Source organism: Nipponia nippon, unplaced genomic scaffold (genome assembly GCF_047370975.1).
Source record: "Nipponia nippon isolate SJK-2023a ecotype South Korea unplaced genomic scaffold, ASM4737097v1 scaffold_7, whole genome shotgun sequence".
In the NCBI taxonomy this organism is placed as follows: Eukaryota; Metazoa; Chordata; class Aves; order Pelecaniformes; family Threskiornithidae; genus Nipponia; species Nipponia nippon.
This window is the reverse complement of record NW_028262391.1, coordinates 29240413-29268238: the sequence shown is the minus strand read 5'-3', so window position 1 is coordinate 29268238 and position 27826 is coordinate 29240413. Positions and strand designations below refer to the sequence as shown.

General features: G+C 53.7%; 1 protein-coding gene across 3 annotated transcripts; it reads right to left on the bottom strand.

Annotated features, from left to right (window-relative positions):
- Positions 1–388: 388 nt before the first annotated feature.
- Positions 389–27826, bottom strand: IGF2BP2 (insulin like growth factor 2 mRNA binding protein 2). Of its 3 annotated transcripts, none has more exons than XM_087739701.1 (17): positions 27524–27826; positions 26937–26997; positions 16423–16471; positions 15987–16038; positions 15332–15395; positions 12203–12475; positions 8004–8138; positions 7415–7537; positions 6985–7120; positions 6674–6802; positions 5720–5743; positions 4052–4120; positions 3772–3888; positions 3416–3490; positions 3128–3259; positions 2712–2825; positions 389–2108 (listed from the first exon to the last, which is right to left on the bottom strand). In XM_087739701.1, exons 1-17 carry the CDS (start codon positions 27711–27713, stop codon positions 2013–2015), a joined length of 1839 nt encoding a protein of 612 aa, XP_087595827.1. In that variant the 5' UTR covers positions 27714–27826; the 3' UTR covers positions 389–2012. The 3 variants fall into 3 exon arrangements, with proteins under 3 accessions (XP_087595827.1, XP_087595828.1, XP_087595829.1); XM_087739702.1 differs by having other exon boundaries at positions 5720–5740; XM_087739703.1 differs by lacking the exon at positions 5720–5743.

Sequence of the window (27826 nt, the reverse complement as noted above, 5' to 3'; positions counted from 1 at the left end):
TAGGGGCACATGAGCTTTCCAGCTACACAAGCATAATTAGTGCACCACTAATAACTGCAGCAATGCCACAGCATTGTTTCAGCTTTGCTAACTAACTGCAGAGAGGCACGGCCCCTGGTTTAGTGAGGGGAGAGGTGGCTTCATGATGGCAACACCTCCCCAGGTGACTGGGTAAAGCTACATCTGGCAATGCCTGCAAACATCCCCCACCAAAAAATAGCCCCCCCATCCACCCCTTCTCTCCCCAGCAGACCGGCTCCAGCTGCCCAGTGCCGGAGGCAGGGAAACAGGGTGGCCATGGGGGACACACACCCCTGCCCCCCAAGCTCAGCTTGGCCATAACCAACGCAAGGCACTTGAAAGAAAGCAACGGATAGCAAGCTCAGGCTCTTGTTAGCTGGATATATTTCTCTTTTGTTGTTGTTGTTGTCATTGTGTGGTTTTTTTCACAGAACACTTTGCAGTAGAGGAAACCGTGGCGTCGCAGCCCGTGGGGCTGGCGCTGGCACCAGCACCTCACCCCGGCACACTCAGCCGGCAGCACGGAACCGGCCGGCAGCACGCTGATCCCGTCCCTCCTCTTGCCCATTGGGTTTCACTGCTTTTGTTCGTTGTGGTGTGGTTTTGTTTTTTTTTTTCCTTTCTACCTTTTTTATGGTTGGTTGATTTTTTGGATTCCCCCCCCCCTTCTTTTTTTTTTCATTTTAAACATTTCTCAAGCTTTCTCTGAAGGAATGGCCACTGGCTCTCAGCTAGCAGAAGGAGACTATGGAAGAGCCCTGGGACACATGGGATGGTTTCTGACTTGGTCAGAAACAGCTGACTTGGTCAAGATCATTTTCCAACTCGTTTTTTATTAAAAAAATAAAAAAATGCTCCAACTATCAGTTTTACAAGGCATACAAAATCTCTAAAAGGGAAACACAACCGCAAGGTGCTGAGGTATGAAAACCTGAGGTAGTTTTTGTGTGTGTGTGTGTATGCGTGCGTTGTGTGGGGTTGTTTTTTTTTTGTTTTTTTTTTTTAATTTAAAAAATTTTTGCTAGTTGTTTTTCCAGCCCTGGGCTGACCTCCTGTTGTAAATCTGTTTTTTCCCCCCCATTTTCCCCTTCTCTCCCTGCAACAGAGATCTTTCCCCGAAGATCCCCGCCCAAAGCGGGCAGGGCTGGTGCTGCCCGTCATTTTCCATGGATGTTAGTGCTGAGCACGGCTGTGTCAGGCAGTGATGGAGAGAGAGGGGGGACAGACAGACAGCTGGAAAGGGGGGACAGAACGGATACAAACCCCAGTTTTGGACTCTGTGAAGCAAAGAGGAAAGGGTATGTGAAAGAGATTCCTCTTTTAGGAGACGGTATCCCTTCTGTTGGCTCATACAGGCACTGCTCTTCTCAAAGCCCTTAAGAAATCGCTTTTTAACACTCATTTAATACATTTTTTTTTTTTTCCCCTGCTGGCAATCCTACATCTCTGCTCTACTGTGCATTAGAGAACCAATGGACTAGCTCCTTTTCTTAAAACTCTAGAAAAGCCTGCTTTTGCTAAAAACGAACATCCCCCTCCCCGCTGACCCCTCTGAAATTAAAAAAGAATTAAAAAAAAATTCTTACAAAACTTAAAAATCGGCGTTAGTTTCGTTATCGATATATTAATTCTAAAATAGATGAGCGCCACGCTGTGTGCCGCAGCCCCCCACGCCGGGCGAGCTCCTCTGGCCGTGCCTGGATGAAATGGGTGGCTTTTAGGAAATCAAAAAGAAAAAAAAAAAAAAAAATTTCTCTCTCTGCCTATGTTAGTCCAACTAAAGGGATAGCGTCGGGAGGCGATGGAGTAAGGGGGAGGCTGTGGGATGGAGAGAGCCCTCCCCATACCCCTCCGCTGCACATCCTCGCAGCACCCCGGCCGCGGCGGGAGCTCGGGGGGGTCTTTGGTTTGCTCCCCTGACCTGCTGGGGGATCCGGCGGCGTCAACGGGGTTACATTCATCAGGTGGTGCTGGCCGGCACGGTGGGAGCCTCACTTGCTGTGCTGCGAGGCCGGGGCTCCCTGAGCGTGTTTCTGCTCCTGCTGCTTCACCTGCTGTACGATTTCCCTGATCTTGCGCTGTGCAGTCTTGGGGGGAAGCAACAGCCAGGGGTCAGAGTGGGCACCAGAAGCAGCCCCAGTAGTTCTTTCCCCGCCGTCTCACCGCTTATCGCCCTCTGAGCTTTTAATTACAGGACAAGCACATGGTTTGGCACAGCCATAATTAAGGATGTTCTAAAGAAGGAGCCACTCTGCTCCTGCACAGCTGCAAGCGGAGCACCGCAGGGTTGTAACTTGTGCTTCCTCTATCGAAAGTCTGAATTTTGGGGTGCTGCCATCTCGCTCCAGCAGTCAGGAGACAAGGTTGCAGTAAGTGCACCCAGGTGGGATATGGGTGCCTGCAGGAGCTCCCTGCCGGCACTGATGCCAGGAAGGAGCCGATTCACACGCTGGGTGCCACTATGCACAGTGTCCAAGGCACTAAATCAAGCCAATCTTTAATTTTAGTGCTAGCACAGCTGGGGAGAGCTGCCGACACCTTTAGTGCATCCTGGCTGCACAGGAACCATCCAGAACAGAGCAGCAGGATGCTCAGGCAGTGCTGTGCTCGGGGCTGCCAGCTAGCCCAGCGGCTTTCCTTCGTGGATGAAACCAGCTGGGAATAGCGGAAAAGCCATGGCCAAACCTTACCTGACTGGCAAAGAAATGCCCAATGATTTTAACGATGACCTCCTCATTCTCGTCCGGGGTTTGGTCTCGTGGCACAATGACTTCTGCACTAGTTAAGTTTTGCAGTTCGTTCACCTGGAGCAAACAACAGAGCCCCGCGTGGATTTTGCTGTGGAAGAGCCAAAATCCTCTGCTGCTGCTGTCACCCCGGCTCCGAGCCCACACACGGCACCAGGCTGCCAAGGGGCACACCCTGTCCCCTCCTTGGGACGGTCACCACCCAACGAGAGCCACCAACGGGACACGGGGCTGGGGTCAAGACGTTGCTGTGACCACTGAGCACCTGGGCTTTGCCCCCCAGGGCGGGCAGGGGTGATGGGCGATGCCCAGCTCTGCAGCCCCGGGGCAGGGGGAGCACCCCGGCACCCCCCACCTACCGTCTTGCCACCTTTGCCTATCACGCGGCCGGCGGCGAAGGAAGGCACCTTGATGTGGGCTTCAAGCTTCACTTCTTCTTTCGGGTTAAAGAAGTTTTCCTCTTTCAGCTTCCCAAATATTCGCCCCTGGGCCTGGGGAGGAGACATAAGGGAAGTAAAAGTGGCTGGCAGCGGTCCTCGTGGTGTCTGCTGTGCCCCCCATCCCTGAGGGTGATGATGTGCTGATACCCAGCAGCATCAAAACCACCATACTGAGCGAAGAGCCTCCTCATTCCATGACCAGCGCACCTTGAACTGAGCCTCGGGTGGCCCCGTAATGATGACCATCCGCTCGCTGGCGTCGGGGCCTTCTGCTGGGGCGATCTGCAGATGGATGGGGGAGGAGGAGCGTGAGTGTGGCCACACTTTGGCATGACCTTCCCTCTGTGGGATGCCCCCCCCCCCCCCCCATGCAGAGGCATCCCCCATGCAGGAGCATCCCCTCCCACCCAAGCAGGGGTGATAATTGGGGTGTTGCAGGACTGGGTTTCTACCAATATGGGGAGCAAAACCGCTCCCCAAGGGCTCCTGTTTGCTGCCCTCAGCAGTAGGAAGGAGAAATTGAGGCACGAAGCCCGGGACCAGCCCTGCAGCGCCCTGCTCACCTTGATAGAGGCGCCGGCAAACCGTGCCAGCTGCTTGATGTGCTGCCCCTTCTTCCCGATGATGGCCCCCACTGCCTGTGTCGGGATGAACAAGTTCACAACCTCCTGCTCCGGCAGCTGCAAGGGCACGGAAGAGTAAGATAGTCAGGGGACTAGCCGGACCGGGGGGTTGCTGCCCCCTGCCAGCATCCCAGGGCAGTGGCTTCCCGCCCCGGCCAGGTGCCCACCCTCCCAAGGTGCCCGAGCGAAGATCTCACAGGAGGAGGTGCCAGGCACTTACAGGGTGCTGATGGGGGAAGGCGCTGGCTGGGGGGGCTCCGTACAGACCTGAGAGGTATGCTGAGGAGCTCTATGGTGGGAGAGAGAATGACGGTCAGTGACGTCCCCAACGTGCCAGCCCCTTCCTGGCCACCCCCATCCCAACATGGAGCAGAGTGCCACCACCATGAGCCTGGCAGGGACACAAGGACAACCCTTCAGCCCCTGAAACCCCTCCTGGAGAGCACGGGTGCACCCGAGGCTGCATCGGGGTGAGCTGCAGCCCGGACCCTGTGCCTGCAGCACAGCGCAATGGGGCCAGGAGGTGGATGGGGGCTCCTAGTTACTCCCAGTCTGTCCCCACTGCTGTTTTTCTGGCTGTGTCCTGCCAGCGTTTGTAGCAGAAAAACGACCCCTATGGCCTTTTGGAGCAGCCACAACCTTGGAAAGCTGAAACCGTGCTGTAACCACCATCAGTCCCCAGTGGAGAAGGTGGGGGTTTGGTGAGAACTGAGCAAAACATCTGGTTTGGCTCTGATTTCCATCACCATTTCCCTTCTCCAGTTCCAGGAGAAGAAAAAGCAAAGGCTGAAGAATCCGTTCCCCCAAGACCTGGGATGGGGACAGGGAAAAAACAGTGGGTCTTTCCATGGCCAAAAGCAAGGGGTGTGTGCCAGCATCCCAACCCAGCTCAACTCAACCCAACCCCTCTTCAACTCCTCCATGTCTCAAATACATCAGACATTTCTCCTGGCAGCAGATACAACTCTCTCCCGCTCCGGATTTGGGCAAGTGCAACCAGATGCTACCTGCAAACCACAGTTACTTGGGTGGAGGAGGAGACCCAGAGCTCCCCTCCACAGAGCAGACACTGCTCTCACTCCCAGCCCTCTAAACCCACTGCACTGAGGATTTTTGCTCCTTTTTGCACTGAGTTCACACTCCACACATCCACCCTCTGCGTCTGGCCACAGGCTCCTCTGTGTCTCCTACACCAGTGTGTCCTCTCCTGCCCAGCCGGTCCTTATGGCCGGGGAGGGCACCACGTGTCCCCAGCTCCTCCTTTTCACCATGAGGCTCCTTCCCTGTCCTCCATCCTTGCCAGGTCTCTAAAGCTCTGGTTTAAGCCACAGCCACTGATCCCAGGTCCTGCCAAGGAGATGGTCAGAAATGACCACTCTGAGGTGTGAAACACAAAGTACTTGGGGGGAAGGAGCCACCATGGAGCCAAGCTGGATTCCTTTGGTTTTTTTGCCTGCTCCTTGTTTTACTACAAAAAATGATGGCAGAGGCGATCGCTCCTCTTGGACTCGCCAGGGTGGCTTGAAAAAGGCCATGCAAAGTTCTGGGGTGAAGGAGTCCACACCAAGCACTGCCCTTCAGGAGACCTGCCCAGTTTCTCTCCATCGCACCAACAAACGCTCAAGCAGATGTTTCCTGAAGGCTGCGCTTGCTCGGGCAGCCGATGCAGGCAGAGCATCCTCCCCTCCACGGGCTGGCAGTGCACAGACAGACAGACCGACCGACCCTCTCAGTGCCCTCCGGGGCCATCACACACATGACATTCATCCACCCCTCCGCAGGCTGGCAGTGCACAGACAGACAGACCGACCGACCCTCTCAGTGCCCTCCGGGGCCATCACACACATGACATTCATCCACCCCTCCACACCGCCAGCCCGGCACTCACCGTTCTCCTCCGACCGCTCTGCTGCTGGCGTCGCCAGGAAAAGAAAACAGCACAAGTAAATTAACCCGCGCACCGGTTGCCATGCATCCAAAGCATCTCAGCAGATATATTGAGAGAGACTAACAGAGACAGAACACAGAGCCTGGCCATCCTAAGGGTGCTCTGCAGGTGCTGGTGGCTTGGGGATGGATCTTCCCCATCAGCACTCTGGCTGGCCTGTCTTCCCAATGCTGGACCGTCCCTGCTCGCGTGCAACCTCAGTTGTTCTGAAACTGCTTCCCAGGCTTGCTTTGCCCCAGGTCTCAGCAGCCGCGGCACCCCACAAAAGAGGAAAACCCTTGCCTATAAAATCAGGTGAAGCTCAGCTCCCAGCAAGCACAACCCTTCAGGTGCCAGGGCAGGGATTAAGGCTGATGGCTGCATAGGGCACACTGCTCATCCCCTTTCGTACCACATTCCGCACGCCCCGTGGCAATGCCGGTGGGTTCACATGGCCACCAGGACCAGACACACAGGGCACAACTGAGTCCACACCATTACAACCCAGTGGTGGGTTTGGGGTCAGGACTGAAGACCACCTGCATGGTTTTTCCATGCCGGCATCAGGACACGCTGCCCCCAGCCACCTTCAGAGAGCAGCACCCTTGGGACACAGCAAATCCTTAAACACATGTGAGACTGACCCCAACACAACATGGGAATGCAGCTAATCTTCCCAAGGAGCTAAATCCAAGGAGGGACAAGCCATGTTCATTCACTGTCTTCTCCACTTCACTGCTGTGATGAGCATCTTCTCGAAACAGCCAAGAGTCGAAGCGCTTGTTCAAGGCTCCCCATGAGATGCCTCCTATAGCTACAGTGTCCGCCCAATCCCAAGAGCTACAGCAGGAGAGTCTACAGACCACTCTGCCCCCAAGAACGCGTCCCCCACACCCCAAAACTTCTTGCACTTACTGCAAACGGGTGGTATGGTGTGGCTGCCGCAGCCCCTCGGGCCCCCGGTGTGGATGGAAGCATGGACAGCCCCGTCGAGAAGATGCCCAAAGCACTGAGGTTCAGTCCAGGGATCAGGTTGGCTTGTTGCTGGGAAAGCACAAACATGGAAGAATGTGTAAAAGGCAGAGGGGGGGTTTTGGGGGTTGTCATCACATAGCATGGACACGATGGGTGAGGGCCAACCCTTGCCATAACGGATTGACAACCCCCCGAATTTTCTTCTGTCCACCTCAGCAGTAGCATCTCAGGCAGGAGGGCTGGGAGCTTACATTGACGGCCACCACGTCGTTCTCATAGGCCTCTCGCAATTTCTTCATGATCTCCACTTCGGCACTGGAGCATGCCTCCATGCTGCCCTTCACCGTGATGGTCCGCTCAGGGTTATAAATGGTTAAATCCTGCAAACTAGCCGACAGACAAAACCCGAGACACAGTTACATTTTTTCCCCAAGTCAAAAAAAAAAAAAAAAAAAAAAAAAAAGGAAAACTCTTGATTAGAAAGATGAGGGTTTCCCCCTCTAGACAGCATGTGACAACATGCCCTCTCCCTGCCCAATGCCACCATTCACTTGGGATAGAGAACACCCAATTGGGATGGGGAACATGCATGGGAGGACACAACTGCTCTGTTTTCTGGCTCCAGCACTGCCCATACCATGTTGAATGGAAGGGGATGGCTCAGTGTTCACCAGGACTTACGGGGAGATGGTGATCTTCGTGCCAGTGTCCTGCTCGATCTTCTTGAGGTTGCGGCCCTCCTTGCCAATCAACCTCCCCACCAGACTGTTGTGTGCTAGGATTTTCAAGGGAATCTCTTCTGCTCTAAAACGGATTAAAAAAATAAAATCTAAAGGCCTGTCTGGCCAGGAAACTGATCTGCAGCAAGGGCCAGCAGCGATGTGGTGGAAGGAGAACCACCGCTGTTTCCCACCACTGTATCTCATCAGCTTCTGGGGAATGGGAGCTCAGGGACTTCCCAAGCGTGATGGCACATCTGTATTTCATGGGGTTTTGTTCTCTAAGTTTTCCTACATGCTCTTTGGACCCACCTAGTCTCTATGGCTCTGTCAACCACACCATGGAAAAGTTATTAAGTTGTAAGTTATTAAATGACCTATGACTCTATCCTGTAACTCCAAATGCCAAGAGTTCTCTCAGGGGTGGGGGGGGCAGGAAGCAGGGGGGGTGTGACAGAAGACAGCTGCTTCTCCACCAATGGCTCAATTTAGCTCCCTTCCACCAAACCCGCCCATTTTGCTGAGCCAGGGGCACTGAACATCGTACTTACGATTTAGTTTCATCAGCCTCCTTCTGCATGATATCAAGGATCATGCGACATGCTTCGGAGCACCCCTCTGGCGTGGCATGGATGGTGATAGGCTTTTCAGCAGCGCCGGCATTCTCCTTCCGATGGATGTCAACCCTACAGCGAAACAACCAGCAGAAAGGAGCCCCCTAAGATGCGTCTGGTGTCACACAGCTTTCGAGAGCTCAGGAGCTGAGCTTGCCATTCATAGAAAAGCTCATTTCAACACCTGCTCAAGCTCTGGGGTGAACCTGGGTCTCACTGATGTACGTGTACCGTCACCTGGTTTCATGCAAGCCCAGGTAGTGTTTCGCTTCAGTTGGTTTAGATCAGATTTGACCTACATTCACCTCTATGACCTGAGGTCTCCCTGGGAGCTGAGGGATGTCAATCAACGTCAAATGATGCATCAAGAGAGGGCAGAACAAATCCTCAACTGGACAAAGCCCTGAGCAACCTGGTCTATCATCTTTGTCACCAGTCCCGCTTGGAGCAGGAGAGGTCTCCAGAGGTCCCTTCCAACCTCAACCTCTCTCTGCACAACACCCGAGACTGTCCAGCGACCAGTGGCTGCCATGACTGTTGCATGTCCTTTGGGACAGAGAGACAACTTACCCATAGGCAGCATTTATCACGACATGGAGTCACACGTCAACAACAGCGCTTGTACTCACGCCCTTCCATGGGAGACCAGAAAGCTCTGCCTTGCGCACCGGCACGGACCGTGCTCTAGCTCCTCTGGTCCTCCCCTCAGCTCATGGCGGGGAGGAGGCACATGCCTCCAGCTCGCTCCTCACCGCTCAACCGTACCTGGCAAAGGCCCTGAGAGAGAGGGAGAGAGGAAAGCAGGGTAGGAGACTCCCGCACGTCAACCATGTGTCTTGAAGAACAGGGGTAAGCAACGTTTCCATCTTCTCCATGAGTTTGCGCGCTCTTCCCACTGGAGGATGATGCCGTGCAGCCATCCTGCCATCGGCCACCACCTCAGCATCCCTGTCACTGCTGCAGCCAGGGCTGGGCTGGCCCAGATCTTCTGAAAAGGTGCAGTAGTGGCCATTCAGCCACTCATTGAATGCCACCAGCGCTCAGCTCCACCACAGTGCCCTCCAGCCGCATCTTTGTTTTCGTAAGAGGTCCCCATCCTGACCAGGATCATTCATGGGTGCTGCTGTGCATGCAAGGACAAGGGTTGTGGTGCAGTCACCCCTAACCAGCACCACATTTGGATGCTGCAGGGTCATGGTGGGTTTGCACAGGTCAACTCTTCCAGGAGCTCAGGAACCAGCGCGTAGGAACAAGGACGCTTCATCTGCAGGTAGAGGGGGAGCAGCTGGATGAACCTTCCCTGGGATAAGGGAAGGGCCTACCCCAACAGCTTCAAAAGGGACCCCAGGGTGGTTTCATCTGAGCATTGAAGAGGGAATGAAGACAGAGTTTGATCCCCTTTGCAGGCTACATCTCTCCACATCTCATACAGCTTCAGCCAGAGCTGCTCAGGCAGGAGACTGGTCCTCCTTAGACTGTGCAAAGAGGTGCTGGAGACACTGGCACCGCTGAGCTCTCCCTGCCCTTTGGTTATGTCTACAGCACACAGTGACCCAGTTGTGTGCTGTGTGACACCCTCTAAGGTACTCCCAGCTGTGGAGCTCCATCAGGTTGACTTGGAGAATCTGTTACTTCAAAGACAGTGCCCAGCAGGCATGGGGACACCCACTGACACCCCCTCTGCTGGGGAGAAGGCAAATGCATCACAATGGGCCACAAGAGGCGATGACAGGCCCATGCTCCAAAGCAGTACCACAATGTCACACCGGGTTGATGCTCCCAGCTAGGGGGAACTGACGAGGAATCCATGGCTGCCCCAACAAACCCCACAGACAGGAGTCAGGCAGCTTCTTGAACCCATGAGCAGTTGAAGCTGGTGGAGATGGGGCATGCAGCTCAGCCTTTGTACCGAAGAAGGGCCAGGAGCCATAGATGGGCTGAATGGACAAACTGAAGTGACGAGTACCCTGGACAAGCCCAGGAGGAGAAGGACACGGGCCAGGTTTCTGGCTGACCTCCAGCCCATCCCAAACCTGGATGTTCAGGCATGAGCTCAATTTGCAGAGAGAAGATGGGGTGCCAGGAAGGGGCCGCTGCGTTCAGGCATGTCCCACCTCAAAGAGCTGGAGGGTGGAGGAGGGCTCTGGAGTTCCCAGCACACCCCAGTGCTGCTGCTGCACAGCTCCAGTCCAATGGGCAGATGGAGAAGGGGACCCTCAACCCCCTGACCCCATCAGCAGCTGCCTGGGATGCCGAGGTGCTGCAGGCAGGGGAGATGGGGGCAGGTGACAACAGGGATGGTGGGACAGGGACAGGGCAGGTTCACCCATCATGCAGCAGGAAAAACCTCCAAGACACCTTACGGGGGGGCTGGGAACGCTTCAGAGAGCAGTGGCCACGAGGGACAGCCCTTTCAAGGTGGACAGTACAGCGTGCACGTAGGGTTATCCTGGCTCCGTAGCTGCTTGGTAGCAATAGTCCTCTCCTCATCAAGTTACAAGGGCTGCAATCACTGTGGAAGGTGGTCTGGTGGAGTGGGTTCTTGGTCTGGGCTCCTCCTCAGCCAAGGAAGAAGATGGCTCAACCTGGGGACAAGTTTTGTCCCCTAGAGCTCAGAAGCATCTCTGGGCATCACTGTGTGTGGAGACAAGGGCGAAGTCCTATGTGACCAGAGGAATCCAGGACCCGACGTCGCTTTGGGTAGGAGCAGGGGCTGGTAACAGGATGTCACCAGCACCCTCGTCCCCAGGATCATCACACCGGTGGGTGAGGGTGGCCTGAGCAGGGACAGAGCTGTGGGGACACGCCAAACTGAAGGCAACAGTCTCCCGTGACTGCCCAGGCCGGGTGCATGAGGTCCCCCCAGAGGTGGTGGCCTGCCACGGCACATGGCCTCCTCAGGCAGGTCAGGAGAGGTGAGAGCACGGAGCACGTCATTCCTCCACGGCACCAGGTCTTTGGGGCAGGAACATGGAGCCAACCCACAAGAAGGGACAGGTCGGTAGCAGAAACTGCCCCAGGCAGCAGCGTTTGGCCTCACGGTCAGGAGAAAGCTGCAGCTGGTGCCTCCCACCTTCCTCACCAGGCTCAGGGCTTGCAAAGGGCAAGCTTCCAGTCTTGGGTGGCAAGGACACAGCTACACCTGCTGCTCATCACACCAGGGCACTCACCTGGAGAAGAAGGGCTTGCGGCCAACCGGGACCAGTGCACGGCTACTAGGTGGCCATGCTCTAGGGCTAGCTGGGCTTGAAGAGCCCCTCTCCCTACTTGTCTGCCCCCTTTCCATACAAGCCTCTTCCTGCAAACCCAACGCTGGGGTTTGGCTCACTCGGCTGCAGAGCAGCGCATCTTCCTACCTCCTGCTCAAGCGGATGCACTACTACCAAATAATTTGCGTCTAAAAGCTTCCCTGAGAACTAGGACACCCTGGAGGATGTTCTGGTACAGGAGTCCTATGTCCTGTGGGACCACCGGGTTCAGGATGATGAGCATGGGAGAAGACAGCTTTGGGTTAAACACAAACAAATCTGGGCAGGAAAAAACCATGCAGGAAAACCATGCAGAAAATCAGAGGTGAAATCAACGTGAATATCAACAAGAGAAAAATGGAAAACTTTGGCAAGACAGTCCCCTCCCTTCTTTTTTTCCTTCAAAAATAAAAATGTTAGATTGCAAAAAAAGACAGTTACGAAAAGCACATCCTTCTCAAGGCAGCGCTCCCGCGGTGCCCCCTTTCCCCTTACAACAGCTCTAGCCCATATACAGGGCACTGCGAGATGAGCAAATCCCGAGGGCAAAGACCACGCGGGCACCAGCCGCTGTACCTAGGATCCCCCTTCAGCATTTTATCCCCAAACTTGCCATTTCTCCCTAAAGCCTCATCCCCAGCTGTTCTCGTGATTAGGCTTTAGAAATCCATTCCTGGCCATTTTCGGTGTGCACCCCCCTCTTGCTGCACCCAGACCACCCTGGCCAGCAGGAACCATTTAGGACATAGGCTCTGCCATCATCCCCTGACGGATGCACCCCGAGAAAACAGTGCTGGCCGGCACTCAAAAGCCCCGAGTGCATGGAGGACCCATGCCAGGGACCTACAGCGCCCTACAGAAGGAAACAAAACCGTTCAAGGTACTTACTTGGACTGGGTTTGCTTAGTAAGGTTCTTTATGGTCAAGCCCTCCTTTCCTATGATCGCACCAACAAACTGCGTGGGCACCAGCATCCGCAGTGGGAAATCGAGCTGTTTGGGCTGCGAGGAGCCCCCCGGGGAGGAGCCCCGCTCCCTGGAAGAGTGGCCCCCGCGGCGGGATCGCTGGGGGGGTGGAGGGGAGCTCACCTCTTCATCCGGGATGTAGGAAATCTTGAAGGAATAGTTCTCAAATTGGTGGCCGCTCAGCTTCTCAATTGCTCTGCAAGGAAGGGAAAGGTGGGGGGCGGTGAGGGGCTCTCCGGGGAGAGCACCCCCAACACTTCCCCTTGTAGACTGTGGTCCCTCCCCAGCCCTGCATCTTCCTCCTTCCCAAGTCTGGAGAAGGCGGTCACGGGAAGTCAGAGTCCCGCACTTTCCCTGTGCGGAGCAAGCCCCATAGCATGGTGGGATGATGTCCCCTCCCATGTGGGTGATGCCAGGGCTGGCACACGACTTGCCCCTCCAGCAGAGGTGGGATGCCAGCCTGGGGATCTGCCACTTCACCCACGGAAAGTGCTGGCCAGAAGCTATCACACAGTGTGGAAATGCTCTGGCGGGCTTTTTGGACACGGAAAAGGTGACAGGGGCTCTGAGCAAGAGCCACCACTCTAAAGAGAAGGATGTGGCATGTGGTCCCCCTCTATCGGGAACCCCAACTCCCTCTCCAGCTCTGGTGAGGCTGGAGGTGCAGCACCTGGGCTGTTCATCCCCCCAAGCCCCTCCTTGGTGGTGCAATGCTCAGCCGTGCTGGAGTCTGTGGTGACTTCTGCAAGCAGTGATCGCTTCAGCCGTACTTCTTCCCTCTTCCTGCCGCATCTTGCTTTGGCTATTTATAGGCGGTATATGAATGCACCACTGCAAGCAGCTCCTTGCCAGGCCTGAACTTCACATCCAATGAGGACTTCAGCAGCTTCACTGTCCCTTTCCAAAATCAGTGTAGTTCCCCACAGTCTGATTTCTCTCCCAAGGTCTTCCTTTCACCTGTTCCTGGTGCTCTAAACCAAACACACATACCCACGAACCTCCCTGGCCGTTCCTCCCATCACTTGCTTCTGTGCCAAGCTGCGGAGCACCACTCAAGACAGGCATCAGTCCAGCTGGATGCGACTGACCACAGCGTCTTCTCTAACCCTGAAGCCTCTTACCCCAAAGAATCAAGCACTGCTGTGCTGGTGAGACTCTTCATCTTCCTTTCTTGCCACACATCCCAAGACACAACAGCTCATGCTGCATTTTCTCTGTGGTCCACGGCACCTTCCTCCAGCCAGCCGAGGCTGGAGCGTACCCAGCATAGCCATCCCAACAGGCACAAGGACTCTCCTCTGGCCTCCTGGACCAGCATATCATTCTCCCCATCTCTGTCCTCACAAATGGGTCAACACAGACGGGAAGTTGCTGGAACGTCTATCAGCAAAGGGACTCAAAGTAGGACATGGCCCATGTCTCATGGCCTTGGGACATCTATCTATCTCTGCCACCATCCTGTACAGCCATAGCTTTCTGTCCCATGCTGTTCCCACCATGCAGCATCTTCCCAAAAACAGAACAAGGCTCATATTTCACTGGAAAGCAGGAAAATCCTGCTTTCGATGCGCATGAACTCAGCATGAACAAAAACCTCCACTAGAAGAGTTTCTCCATCACAATCACATTCCTGCACTGCAGCACCCTGTGGTTGGATGTTAAGCAACAGGACACAGAGCTGCTCCCGACTTGGTAACATTTGCACTTGGGAACCAGCCTGACTATCCATGGCTCTTTCCTGCATGGGGTCTGTCTGGACGTGGCTTCGGTCATATCAAAGCTATCCTGGCTGCTAAGTATGAGCACTGCTTACTCCTAGCTAACAGTGCCGGTCTCTAGCACAGGGCTGAAGTCTCTAAAAGCCTGCAACAAAGCGTTTTGCTTGAAATAGTCCTTGCATTTCTGAAATAACCCCTAATTTGTATTTTTCTCCTCTGCTGGCTATGATAAATCTTTAAGCATGTCTTCACACAGCCCTACTGCACTGATGCACAGCCTCAAAAGGTTCTTCTGTCCTTTTACAGTTTTTCTTGGTGGGTAGCATTTCTTTACAACTCCTCTGCACAACATGCAGGCGATTTACCCTCTGCTGCTCTCCCTCCCCTGCAGAAACTGGCCATGGACCCCTTGGCTCCCTCTCACCTCCTCTAATCAGTTATTCATCCACCCAAAGGCCCTCTCTCTTGTCCTCGGCAGAAGAACTTTCCAAAAGCCTTTTAGAAGTCTATCAGCCGGCTTCTCTGGGCTCCAGGAAGCAGGAGGTGACAGTCCTGAATATTCTGGTCTCCGACTTGAATATTTGCCAAATGGCAGGAGGTACTTACATCTCCCATCATCACAGCATTTCTTCACCATCTCTCCCGCCTCCTTCACCATATTCCACCTCTTCAGCAGCTCGGGCTGAATGGTCAGATTGATGATTAATCTGGTGCATTCCCAGTTTAGGTCTGGACTTCCATACTGGGAAGATGACTCCTTGACGAACTGCTTATCTGACCTGACCCTCAGCTTTCCAGGATGCTTTGCTCCCTGAAGACAAGGCCACTGCAACCCTGCAGAGGACCTTGTAGGAAGGACAGTGTCCAAAGGGAATTGCAAGATGGCACATCTGGGAGCCCCATGGAGGCAAGAGGAGAAGGCACGGAAGAGGGGACAACCACATGGGTGATGGCCCCAAGCTGGTCCAGTGGTGCCTGTGCACATATGATGGGGCACCATGAGAAACCCCATCTCCCACACGAGGGGAGAAGGCAAGAGACCACCCAGCAGTGGGGCAAAGAGGAGAAGGTAGAGCTGACTGCTGGGAGAAGACATGGGAGGTGACACGGCTCAAGATAAAACCAACATCTGCCTGCTGTATCTCAAGAAGATACACAGACAGCCCTTAAGGCACTTGAAGCTTACACTATAAGAGCTTAGAAACAACCCAAAGAGGCTTAGGAAGAAGACAAGAAGCAGCCTGGAAAAACAGCCAGGAGAAAATACCTGGGATTCCCTGGGAAAAGTTTGGGTGGTGTGAAAATATGGACAAAACAAAATAAAACCCACTTACACTTTTGCTTCTTCTTTAGTTGCATACGTTACGTTGACAACGGCTGTTTCTATGTCTGTGTTGACTGGGAGCAAAAGTGAGAGAAGAAGCATTAGAGCAGGGGAGGAGAGAGACATTGCCACTGCTCCCGGCCCTCCGATATGCCCCAAATTGGGGATGCAGGTGGGGACTGTGGGAGGGTAATGCCTGTCCCGTGGGGGGTGGCCCTGGCCACTGCACAGGGTGTGTGCTTCTGCACCGCTGTATTTTCCCCCAGCACAAGGACGGGGCTGGGCTGGCAAAGGACAAAAAGGTGCCAAGGCCGGATCCTGCCCCCCTCACCAAGGAGGATGCATGGCCAGACATCACCGATCCACCAGTGGACCCCAAACAACACTCGGCTCGTTTTTACTTGCAGGGACAATTGGGTTTTCATTTGCCAGCAACCAGGAGAAGCCCTAGGGATGGAGGACTGATGGCCACCACCATCCCACCACTGGATGAGTGGCCCCACCTCTGCCAGGAGGGCTTGTGCCTGTAGGGAAAACCATTTTAGCTCAGTACCAATGACTGGGAAAACTAGGTTTCACCCCACTGGGTTTTCTCCGGTGTGGGCAGAGCCAGGGAGCAGCGCTGGGACTTTTACACAGATGAGGACCATGCTGGACCACCGTACCTTGCTCTACGTTCTCCACCGTCCCATACTGAGCTAACAGGCCGTCCAGCACCTGGGGGAGAGAGCAGCAAACAGGGCAGGTGAGGCAGGCAGGAGAGGCTGGTGCACAGGCAGGGAATAGGCAGGGGGAGCGCCTGCTTCACCCACAGACACCCTTCCAAAGAGCCAGAGCCACCCAAGTGCTGAAATGCCTTCACCCTCCTGCATGCCATTATCCCAACGATGCCCTACTGCTCAAAGCTGCCCCACAGCTCCAGGACCCACAAGCAGGCAGGAGATGGAGCCCAGTTCATGCTCCACCTCCGTTCTGGTTACTGGGAAGGTAAGGGGTGGCCCACGTACAGACCACAAGCTCTGGCAGCACAGCTTGTACTGCTCAGCGCAACTGATGGAGGAGGAGATGAACAGGATGTTTTTAGGATCGTCCACTTCTTACCTCCCACTGCAGGTGGGGGGGGATGTTTCGGATCTGGATCTTCCTGCTCCTGCAAAGACAAAGCCCCAGGTTAGGGTCTGCAGGCATGCCACAGTGGGGGGCAAAGGCTTTCTGGGAAGCAGACAGCAGCTGGTGAGAGCTTGCCGAAGCATCCTGCTTCCCCGCGCCAAGCTGCAGCGGCTCAGCCCTGGGGAAAGCTATTCCTCCCACCCCTGTCCCGGTCATCTTTGGCTGGGAATGAAGCTGGGGCCAAAGCTGTCTTGGGAACACTCCCTCCTCGTGCTGGCTGCCGGGTTTCCAAGGAAACCTCCTGAAATGAGCCTCTGCAGAGTCACAGCCGCACAGGCATGGCCAGGATGCACACACGCGCACCCCTGACCGCACTGCCCTGGGCTGGCCAGCTGCGGGAGGACAGGGGGACAGGACCCTGAGACTCACCATAGCCAGCCCTGCTATCCTTTGAGGGAGCTCTCTGAAGGTGAGTCCTACTGATGTCCACTACTTCCCAGCACTGTGGGGCTGCTTTCTGTGGGAAACCTAAATACATACCCTCAGAGGCCTGCCCTTGGAGATGGCCAACACACCCAGCCTCACCGTGGTTGCACTTCCAGCCTTGCTGCAGCGCAGCCTTGGGGCATGGATGCAGATGAAGCATTGCAAAGGCTTCCCAAGGGTGAGGACTACCAAACACCTACCCAGCCTGGCTGCAACAAGAAGTGCTTGAGTAACGGGGAGTTCTGAGACTCCCGAGTCCATGGAGGATCCAGACAAGCCATGAACTCATCTGCTGTTCACCCAGACCAGCATTCATAATCCTGCTTGTAGTCAATCACCTCTGACCAAAGCAGTGTCCTGTGTTCTCACCCGGTCCAGCTCTAATGCTCTGACCAGAGCAGAGCAGGACCGCCTCTCCCAACATCAGGGACGAGTTTTTCAACCAAGCCACCCCATGCACACAGACACAGCCGACTTTCAGAAGCCAATCGGCAGCTGGAAGCTGGTTTTGTGAAGCTTTGCCCTTCCTTGGGATGAGCTCAAGGAGGACACTTGGAAGGACTGGTACCACCAGCCTGAACGCTACCTGGGGACACGCAAGCAAGCCACCAGCAGCCAGCCAGCAACACTCAGAGGCTTTGGGCCAAATCCTGCAGGATGAGCCCTGCAGGAGGTGGCGGGAGGAGCTCTGCTCGCCTGCAAACCATCAACACCCAACACCCTGATTCCACCAGCGGTCTTCAACAGCTGGAAAACAAGACCTTCAAACTTTGGCCCAAGTGGTGAGGCTGGTCCCCGCACTCACTGCTGCACATGCACACCCTGAACCTCTGTACCCCACAAACAATTTTGGCAGATAAAGAGTTTCTAAGGTAGCTTGGAGCCAGACACCAGGGACAGGGAGGAAACGCGGGGCACAGCGAGAACCGGAGGAAAGGCTGTCCCACGCAGACCCAAAGCAGCCAGGGCTGGGGAGAGCCATGCACCGCAGCGCTGAAGGTTAGCATGCTCCAGACACGGTCCTTCTGCCTCTACAGCAGTGGCACACTCTGCTTCCTCTTGATTTAATAACACAGGACAACCAGAACCTTGTGATGGACAGCCATCTGCTTTGTGAAACACGAATTCAGGGCGCAGCATGAGCAACACAACTGTAAGGATGCTGGAGAATACATGCAGCAATATGGGGCATTCACCCCATATTCACGGCAGATAAAACACAGGCTCCAAGCGAGAAAGGGACAGCAGGAAAAGGGTGTTTCTTCAGATGTGGGCTGCGAGTGCAAGACAAAATCCACAGCTCGTCCCACAAGAAAGGCCACAGTCAAGCAAAGCAGCTGAAGTAACCAAGGAGCCTCACATCTCATGGTGCTGCTCAAACAGGCCTGGTCAGTGGTGCGATCAGCAATGGACAACAAACCCTACGCTCACCTCCAACCAAGGAGGTGTGCTCAAATAAAACCCTGTGTGGGTTTGACAGCCAGCTTCCCCAGGCCAGCCCCTGCCAGATCCTCCTCCGGGGATCCTGCGTACGGCCGTCCTCGCTGAACGGTCACCTCCGCACCATGGCCAAGAACCCTGCCCAGTTTGTGACCTGCCCCCCGTGCCGCATGTCTCTCTGCAGGGATGGCTCTGCCCATCGAAAGAAATCCGTTACTGCGAAAAAGTGGGGAAGTCAGAGCTAGAGAAAATGGTGCTCTCCTGCAGCCTTACCAAACCCCTCTCCTCCAGCAGCCATGGACTCTTTCTGTCCCCAGCTGCCACCAGGGATTTCAGGATTGGGCATGCAGCTGTAAGATCCTTGTGAGGCAAGGAGCAAGATTCATCCCATCATATCCTATCCCATCTCATCCAACCCCATGCTGTCCTATCCCATCTCACTCCATCCTATCCTATCCTATCCTATCCTATCCTATCCTATCCTATCCTATCCTATCCTATCCTATCCTATCCTATCCTACCCCACCCCACTCCACTCCACTCCATCCCAGCCAACCCCATCCCATCCTTGGGCCGTTCCCACCCCACCCCACACCAGGGAGGCAGTGAGGAGGACCTGACCCAAGGGGAACCAGAGCAATGACAATCCTGCACTACTCACCAACAGCCTAAACCCTTCTCCTGCCTGTCCTTGTCACCTGCCCATGGCTGACCCCACACCTCCACTCCTGATACAAACACTCTGCAGGGCCCACTCCAGAAAACAGGACATGTTTCATTTTTAAAAACCCATAAACATCTCCCAGAGGGGCTATTTTAAGGAATCCAGGTCCAGTCCCAGGAGGTGCTGCATGCTCGGCTCCCAAGGGGACCAGTCCTGCCTGCTCCAAGCAATGCATCCTGCTCCCGAGCCGAGTGGCGGCACACAGTGAGGCCAGTTTGCCCAAGCAAGCCCCAGCCCAAGTGCCAGCAAGTCTCAAACCATCAGCACCTGAAAACTTTCCAGGTAAAATCCCTTTTCAGCTCCAAAAGCCCAGGTGAAGCCCAGGACTGGCCTCTCCCCGCTGGCAGTAAGAGCTGGACATGCAGTCCAGTTACTTCTACCAACTTCCAGCCCCAACACAGAATGGATGCCACCTTCACCTGCCTTATCCCAAGATGCCACAGCCCAGCTGCAAGCCAAAGCATTGCTACAACTATCCTCCTCCCCCAGCCTGGGAATCATCTGTGCCCATGGGATGCCACAGGCTGGACCACAGAGAAGCCACTCTCCTTTTGGGGTTCATTTGGCTCGGCTTGCCCTGTCACTGAAGCCCAGCAGCCCAGTGGACATGGGGCAGTTTGAAGCAGCTCATCCACGCGAAACCAACACACCAGCTGGACGTGGTCCCCTCACCACAGTATCAGCAGTGACTCTAGAAGTCTCTGCCTTGAACTGAATTGCACCAGGGCCACCATCTCCCTACACATCTGCTAAGAGAGGCGCCAGGGCAGCCCTGGTCCCCCAAGGTGCTGCCCACCCCTCCAGGCTGCTTGCCTGACTCCTGAAACACCCAAAGAGAAGGACCACAGCAAGGTGCCATGTAATCCCACTTCTCAATGGGACACTACAGCATATTCCCACTTTCAACGTCCATCTGAGCCGATGCAGAGCATCTGAAGATACGCAGATGGTGCTCAAGGCTTCACCCCCACCACCTGGGAGGTCTCCCAGCAGCTCATTATCACCACTCAGCATTTAAAATAAGGTTATTATTCCTACTGGGTGTATTTTTTATAGCTCTTGTGATTCCCCACCTGGTTGAAGTGATGCTGGACCATGCACGGTCATCACTGACGGAGTGAGGGATGTATATCCAGGGCCATGATGGATGGATGTGTTATTCCCAGGGCTGGTGCGTGGACTACACACAGTCCACACAGGACAGGGCAGCAGAACTCAAGGCTGACCTCCTCCAACACCACTCCTGGGAGGACTCTGGGACAGAAAACCCCTTTATTTTCATTTTCCTTGCTCCTTCCAAAACCTGGGAGACAGGGGATTGATTTCAGCACATGCACACAACCCCCAGCGCAGGACCTAGTGATGAAGGCAGTGGCCGCGTTTCACCCAACCTGTTCTGCAGCAGGCTGGTAGGAATTAAAAAAAAAAAAAAATCATAATAACCAGTAACTACAGGCACGGAGTTTGTGGAAAAATACTTAATAATGTGGTGCCACTAGCCCTGCCATAGCAAGCAGCCCTCAGATAACCACGAGAGCTGTATCTTTCTGCATCACCCGCCTGCTCCTTCCTACCTGCATGCTCCCACCAGCCACCTTGGTGAGCAGCCCAGGACAAAATGCCCAGTGGCAACCAAACATCAGCTTTAAGTGCTAAAGAAACCAGATTTATATAGGTTCAGCTCCTTTTTTGCCCTTCTAAATTCAACCAAAAATGGTCCTGCTCACTAGCAGCTATTCCATTTCGAGGAGGAAATATCTCCTCCAGCCCAGAGCTGGGTTTCAGGTATCACGTGCCAGCCGGCATCACACACAGGACGAAGGAGTTGGCTCACTAATCAAGCGAGGCTGTAAGCTGGGTTCATTAAATAATCCACGATGGAGCTGTGCTATATTTCATGCATCAGTCAGACTGAAATTGTGAGGTCGACGTCACAACTGTGCAGGGAAAGGGGACAGAAAACCCATGGCCACCTGCACCCCGCCAGCATCACCAGTTGATGTCCACGAACAAAAGCTTCATGTGCCATGTGCTATATCTGTACTTGCTGAAATCAAGCAATAAAACAGAAGTTGCCTTAAAATTTGTGGTTTATTCCCCAGAATCAGGTGGATCTGGGGTTTTTTTGGCACATCTCTCCCCTTTCCAGCAGCCCAGGTAAGGAGCAGCATTCACACGGCTTCGCGGCTACCCCTCCCAGAGCTGCCAGGGAAATAACAGATTAACAGCCACCCCCAAAATCCAGGGACACAGAGGAAGAAGAATAAAGATGAGACGAAGCTGTGAAATGAGAAAAAGCCACCAGGCTCCCTGCCCAACCTCCATGAGCCCTCTCTGCATCTGCCCATCCTTCCCCTGCCCATCAGGCTCCAGCGCCGTGGACCACCCACCATCCCCTGGTCTCCTGCTCCAGAGGGGCTTCACCTCCACCTCCCCTCCTACAAGCATTTGGAAACCAGAAACTCCATTTCACTCAGCTGGCTTAAATATAAGCCTTGCAACAGTATGTCAGGGATGGCTTCACTGCTCTTTGCCCTAAAAAATGAAGATTATTTTCTATGCAAGCTTTGTATTATCTTACTGTAATGAAGCCATAAAGGGATTTTATCACCTTCCACCTCAGATCAGTACTGAGGGCAGAGAAAAAACTGTCTGGTAGCTCCTGCTTTCAATAAAAATCAATTTTCAAGAGAACTGGGGAAAAAAAACAGAGGGGAAACATGCTGGAAACCAAACACCTCCCTGACAGCCCTGCTTGTTTTATGAAATATTTGTCCCAGGCGAGAAAATATCTACAAAAATGATGCTCATCATCAGGTGAGATCCAAACTCAGTCCCACCTGAATTTTTCAGACCCAGCGACTTAGGAGCCTGAGAGGGGCACGCTCCCCTAACCAGGCAGGAAAGAAAGCATCTGTTCGTTTTGCCTCTCTTGATTACTATGTATACTGTTTCGGTCTATCGGGGTCATCCTCAACAGGTTTTGCTCTTGCCCAACCCAATCCAGCAGCGGCTCTTAATGAGCAACGGCTCCGTCAGTGCCGGGCTGGATAAGCATTAAAGAGCTGCCCCAGTTTCAACCAGTTGCCAAGAGCGTTGCAGATGCATCTGCTCCAGTTCCCCTCCCAGCCCAGGGGCTTTGCCTTGACACTCTTAAGGAATTAAAATCCATTCATGTGAAAGCCCTGTCCTCTTCCGCAGGCCGAACAACCTGCCGAGGGACGAGCTGGGGGGGACAGCGAGGACAGCACGTGATTGATACCTCCCCGAGAGCTGGGGGTGCATTAACAATAGGGATGAATGGGAAATAATGTCCCATCTGTCACGGCTTTTCAAGATTAACGGGGGGGGGGGGGGGGGGGGAGAAAAAGGGGGGGGGAGAAAAAGGCAGGGAGAGAAAAAGGCACCCCCTGCATCCCCATTCAGCATCGGGATGAAGAGGAAAACCAAGCCCGGTGCAAGAGCAGGGCTGCCAGCCCGGCAGGCTGCGAGCCCGGGTGTGCTGGGTGGGCAGGGGGATGTGCAGAGCTGCTGCGAGGGGTGGTTGGCCATGGCACGTTCCCATCCTCTGCCACCCAAAGCCACCCAAGCGTCCCCCCCCAGCCCTGGCACCTGCCTCTTCCCAGGGAGAGCTGAGAGCTGGTGAGCAAGGGTAGGCAGGGCATCAATGCGATGCCCAACGAGGCAGAAGGGCAAGTTCAAACCACTGGAGGAACCATAAACTAACAAAAATAATAGGTAATTAATGATAAATATTCATGTATTATTTTGCTTTTGGCTTTGGTCTCTCCACAACACCTTCAATCCCAGGTAGGCTTCACAGCAGTACCAAAAAGCATCCTGGTGTGCTACGGCATGGGTGGTGGGGCCTCAGTCACCCCCTTGCATCCTCCATGCCCGTGCCCTGTCCCACATCCCTGCTGCCACCCCGCTCCCATCCCTGCATCCCGGCAGGCAGCAAAGAGCCAAGCAAAAAGGCGGCTAAAGAAAAATAAAACAACTCAAATGCCACCAGCTCCCAGTTTACCCACGCCTGAAAACAGACAGAATAAAGTGAGCGATGGCATCACACCTAGCTATAACAAGTGCCGGAGTCCGTCTAGGAAAGGAGCAGCTCGATGGGGTTTCTCCTGGCCAGGTCCATAGGGAAGAGCATCTGAAACCTTTGGGAAACCTGCCACGCACCCAGCGGGCAGCAGGAGAGGGTTTCCCATGCCTGATGCTACCAGCATCGCCCTGGCAATGTCATATATATGTGTGTATACATATATATAAAGATAGTATAATATTAAAAATTATCTTTTAAAAAATATATATTTATTTAATATATATATTTATAAGTATCTATTATATATATAGTAAATATATATATAAAGTATCTTTATATATATATAGTATCTTTTATTTGTATATATAAAAAAAGACATTAAATACTTAAAATACAAAAAGATACATTGCTAATTTGTATAAATATAAAAGATACTAAAAGATATTAAATATATATATTTAAAACCTGGACCAGGACTGAGAGCAGCCCCACTTCTAGCACTCCAAGTTCCATTTTAAATCCAGTGTAACCCAACATACCATATACAAGAAAGTCTCCAGCAAGTTTAATTCTCTTGGCGAAGCGAAACAAACCCTCCCCACGCTGCGGCTGCAAAAAATTTCTTCGTGCTCTTTAGGTTTCTCTATTTTTTTTTTTAATTAGATATTAGGACTGGAGATCCATGGGAGCATTTTTTCTGCTCCTCGTGTGTATTTATAGACGTGCGCGTGAATCGGTGCTGGTGGCTTTTCCTGGCAAAGCAACTGGTTTGCACGAGGATTTCCTCTCCCCTAATTAAGCATCTCATCGACAACAAGCAATAGTAAGGAAAGAAAAGATGGGCTGCCCATGGAGAGACAAAAGGGCTTGTACATTTATTCCGAGCATTAACGTCACCAGCATTTCAGGTTTAAAAACAAGGGGGTGGGGAAAAATAAGCAAATAAATAAATAAAGCCAAAATACGCGGAAACGAGAATTGAATTGATGCTCAAGAGAGGAAACGTATTTAAGGATAATTCCTTTTGAAATAGGAGGAAATCTGGCAGATCCCATAAAACCACCCCAGCAAAGCTGCTTGGGCAGGCATTTTCATCACTACCCCTCCAGCGACCGCTGTCTGGGGCAAAACCACCCAAGTTTTGCCATCTACTAAAATAGCAAAAATTATTGTTGTTAATATTAAAGAGATTTCCAGCCCAAGCTCTCTCCGAAAGCCTTCCCCTCCGTGCTGTTCAGATGTCCCTCGTGCTTTTATTTCTCATAGTGAAAGTTAAGGCAAAAGCAGAAATTAAAAGGCACCTTCGCAATTGGGAGCCCGAAAGTTTCACTGGTTTGGAGACATTAAACGGGGCTTTGCTACGTTCCCGCTACTTATTAAACTCATCATTTTTATCCAATCCTTGTATAAAAGTCAGCATTGGGGTGGTTGGGTTTTACTTCCCATATTTCACAACGAATTCTAATTTTTTTTCATGTCTTTCTTTCCCATTAACAGGATTTTCAAAGATTTGAGAGATGTACAACCTATCTTTAAGGGGCAAGATGCTGATGCTTCCCTCGCTGCCACATTCTGGATACAGAATACTCTTGAAGCGGGATTGCATCACCTTGGTTTAAGCAAACAAAAGCGTTCTCTGTTCTTACTGAATTTAAAAATCAATTTAAAAATAAATTTAAATTTTTAAATGTTGATTAAAAAAATAGGGTGTTTTTTTCTTTAATTTTCCAAGGCACAATACAGCATATACAAGGGAAAAAAAACAATCGAGACACTGTTGGATCCTTCCTATAGGAGCCCAAACCATTTGCATGACAGCAGAACGGCTGATTTTTAACTCGTGAGAGGCAGATCAGCAGAGCGGGCAGGAGTCACGCTCCTTCCCACCGTCGTCACGTTTAATTCGTGCCTTCGGAGAAACAGAAACAACCCCCTGCCAGCAACTCCCGGCGGCACCTCGAGGAAATCCCTTCCCTATGTACAGATATCGGAGGTGTTTTCCAGCCCGTTTCTTATCAAACCATATTTATATGCGTATAAATACATTGGTAAAGTAGAACTATATTAGATTGGGTTATAAAAATAGAGCACTCCAGGTGAACGCAGGCGTGGAGGGGAAGCGCCGGGCATCGGCACCTCCTGGTTCCCATCCCTGTGACGCAGAAATGCTGGGGGCTGAGAGCCAAGAGGGGCTTGGGTTCCCCAAACCCAATTAAAGCACAAACTCATTTAAATAACCGGGGGGTTTTACCCGACCGAGCCCCCTGAAATCCCAGCGCCTCTCTGGGACTCAACTACAACTACAAAAATTGGATTTTCTACAAATTTAAAGGGGGGGGGAACTAAAACATGACCACGTGAGGCTCTGTTCCCTGCCAAAAATCATGTTATAAAAATAAAATCTATAATCTACTGAGGGAAAGGCACAGCCCCCCTAACTGGATATGTTAATATAAAGCAATATAAATTTTTTTAGCCATGAAAAAAATATATCGGCTTAAATTAGATCTCAATAACCTGAGGAAGCTGGGGAGCCAAGCTGGAATAGAAAACTTGGAGCCAGCTGAAAAAAGACTAATGCAAAATAAATCAGCATTTATTTCTGGGCTGTTTAAATGTCTTTTTTCTTTTAAAACTTGGAAGGAAAAGTAGCAACACCACAGTGCAATGGAGAATTTAGGTAAAGATGAATTCCTTGTTTACATCCCCTTTGTACATGATAAAGGTCGAGTCCCGGGCCCATACTATCTTCCCAAACTCCCAATTTCTGGCTCCATCACGCTTAAAAAGTCATCAGTGGACCAGCCTAAGGCTGCTACAGAGATTTAGCTTAGAAATATTAGAGCTGGGATTTTTTTTTTGCTTATTTTTGAAGATTTTTTTAAGGTAAGAGAGCGTGTGATCCCTGCCGAAGAAGAAATCCCGCTCCAGCACACGTGATGCTGGGCATGAGCCATTCCCCCACCGAGCCTCAATTACACAACACCATTCCCCCCCACCGTAATTTCAAAATTAATACTCAAGCGTCAATCACGGGCCAAACCTCCACACCAAGGAGCAGCAAATTATCCGACAGGACCATCCGATGGGTTTTTTTCCAGCGCACGGACCTTTTATCCCGACACGTGTTGGGGGGGCAAAAAAATCTTGCAATGAGGCAGCTACGCAACGCTGTCTCAGGTTTTATTTTCTCTATTAAACGAGCGTGTCCCTATCCGGCTGGCCTCGGCGCTCCCCTACACCTGATTAAAATAAGAGGGCGCGCTCCGACGCAATATATAAATGCATTGAGTTTTGTGATCCTCTGGAAGGATAAAGGCGGAAAGAGGCGTTTGGAAAGAGCAAATTGCTGAATTACTTATTAAAAAACAACATCTTCTGACAGCGCAGGCTGCCCCGCTGCTGTGCACGACCTCCCTCGCTGTAAATCCCAGCCCACCCCAAGGAGAAAGTGGGGGGAAAAAAGGGCTTTTTCTTTCTTTTTTCCCCTCAGAAAAGCAGCTGTTTTCCACTCGCGCCGGCGGGGAGCGCCCGCCCGCCCAGCACCGCCCGCGGCCCCCCGCTGCCCCGCACCGGGACGGGGACCCGCTGCCGCCCCGGGCCGCGGGGCCGGGACCCCCGTGGAAGCCGATGCTGGCCCGTGGGAGCCCCGCCGTGGGCCGGGAGCTCCCTTCCCCCGCCCTCCGCTTTCCGGAGCGAAAGTAAAACCCGGCGGGGCTCCCGCCTCTCCCCCCCCCCCCCCCGCCCCCGCTCCCGGAGCTCCCCCCGGTGGGATGAGGGGTTGGGGGGGTGATGGCGAGGGGTTACCTCAGCTTTTTGGGCACGGAATAATCCACTTCCATCACTTTGCCGTGCAGCTCCACTTTCCCTGCGGAGACAGCGGGGTGTTCACCATCACCCCGGGGCAGCCCACCCCCCGTACACCCCCCTGTCCCCCCTCCCCCCGTCCCCCCCGGTCCCCCCCGGCCCGCCTGCCCCCGCCGCCGCCCCGGCCTGCCCGTACCCGCCCTGCCGGTGCTCTGCCTGCGCCTCCCCGCCGCCGCCGCGGCCGCCGGCCCCCAGCCGCCCCTTCGGCCGCCCTTTGCTCCGCGCCCCCGGTGAGTTGGAGCAGGGCACCTCGTAAAATGGTTCCCGAGGGGGAGCGGGTGCCGGGGGGGGGACGGGTCGGGGGGTTCCGTGCCCGGTCGCCTCTTAATAAAATCGAAGAAAAAAATCAGCGAAAAATACCCGAGGTTGGAAAGAGCCGCGGGAAGGAGCTGGGGAGGGGGGGGGACACACAGGGGACCGGCGGGGATGGCCGGGGAGGGGGGTCAGGGGATGGGGGAGCCCCGGGGGGGGTCGGCGGGCGGGGAGCCGGGGGGATGCCGGGGGGGGTGCTGCGGCGCTGGGCTTACCCGAGAGGGTCTCGATAGCCCGGATGGCCCAGTTTTGGTCCGGGTAATCCACGAAGGCGTAACCCGACTTGAGCAGGACCTGGCCGGCCAGGGGCAGCTTCCTCTCCCCGAAAAGCTGTTTGAGGTCGTCGGCGGTGGCGGCGGGGCTGAGGTTGCCGATGTACAGCTTGTTCATCCTCCGTCGCTTCATGGGGAGCACCCCCCCCCCCAGCTCCTCCCCGCCCTCGGCGGTCGGTAGAGACAAGGGGACGGGAGGGTACGGCTCTGCGCCACCCGCCTGCCCCAGCCCCGCAGGAGCCTGCA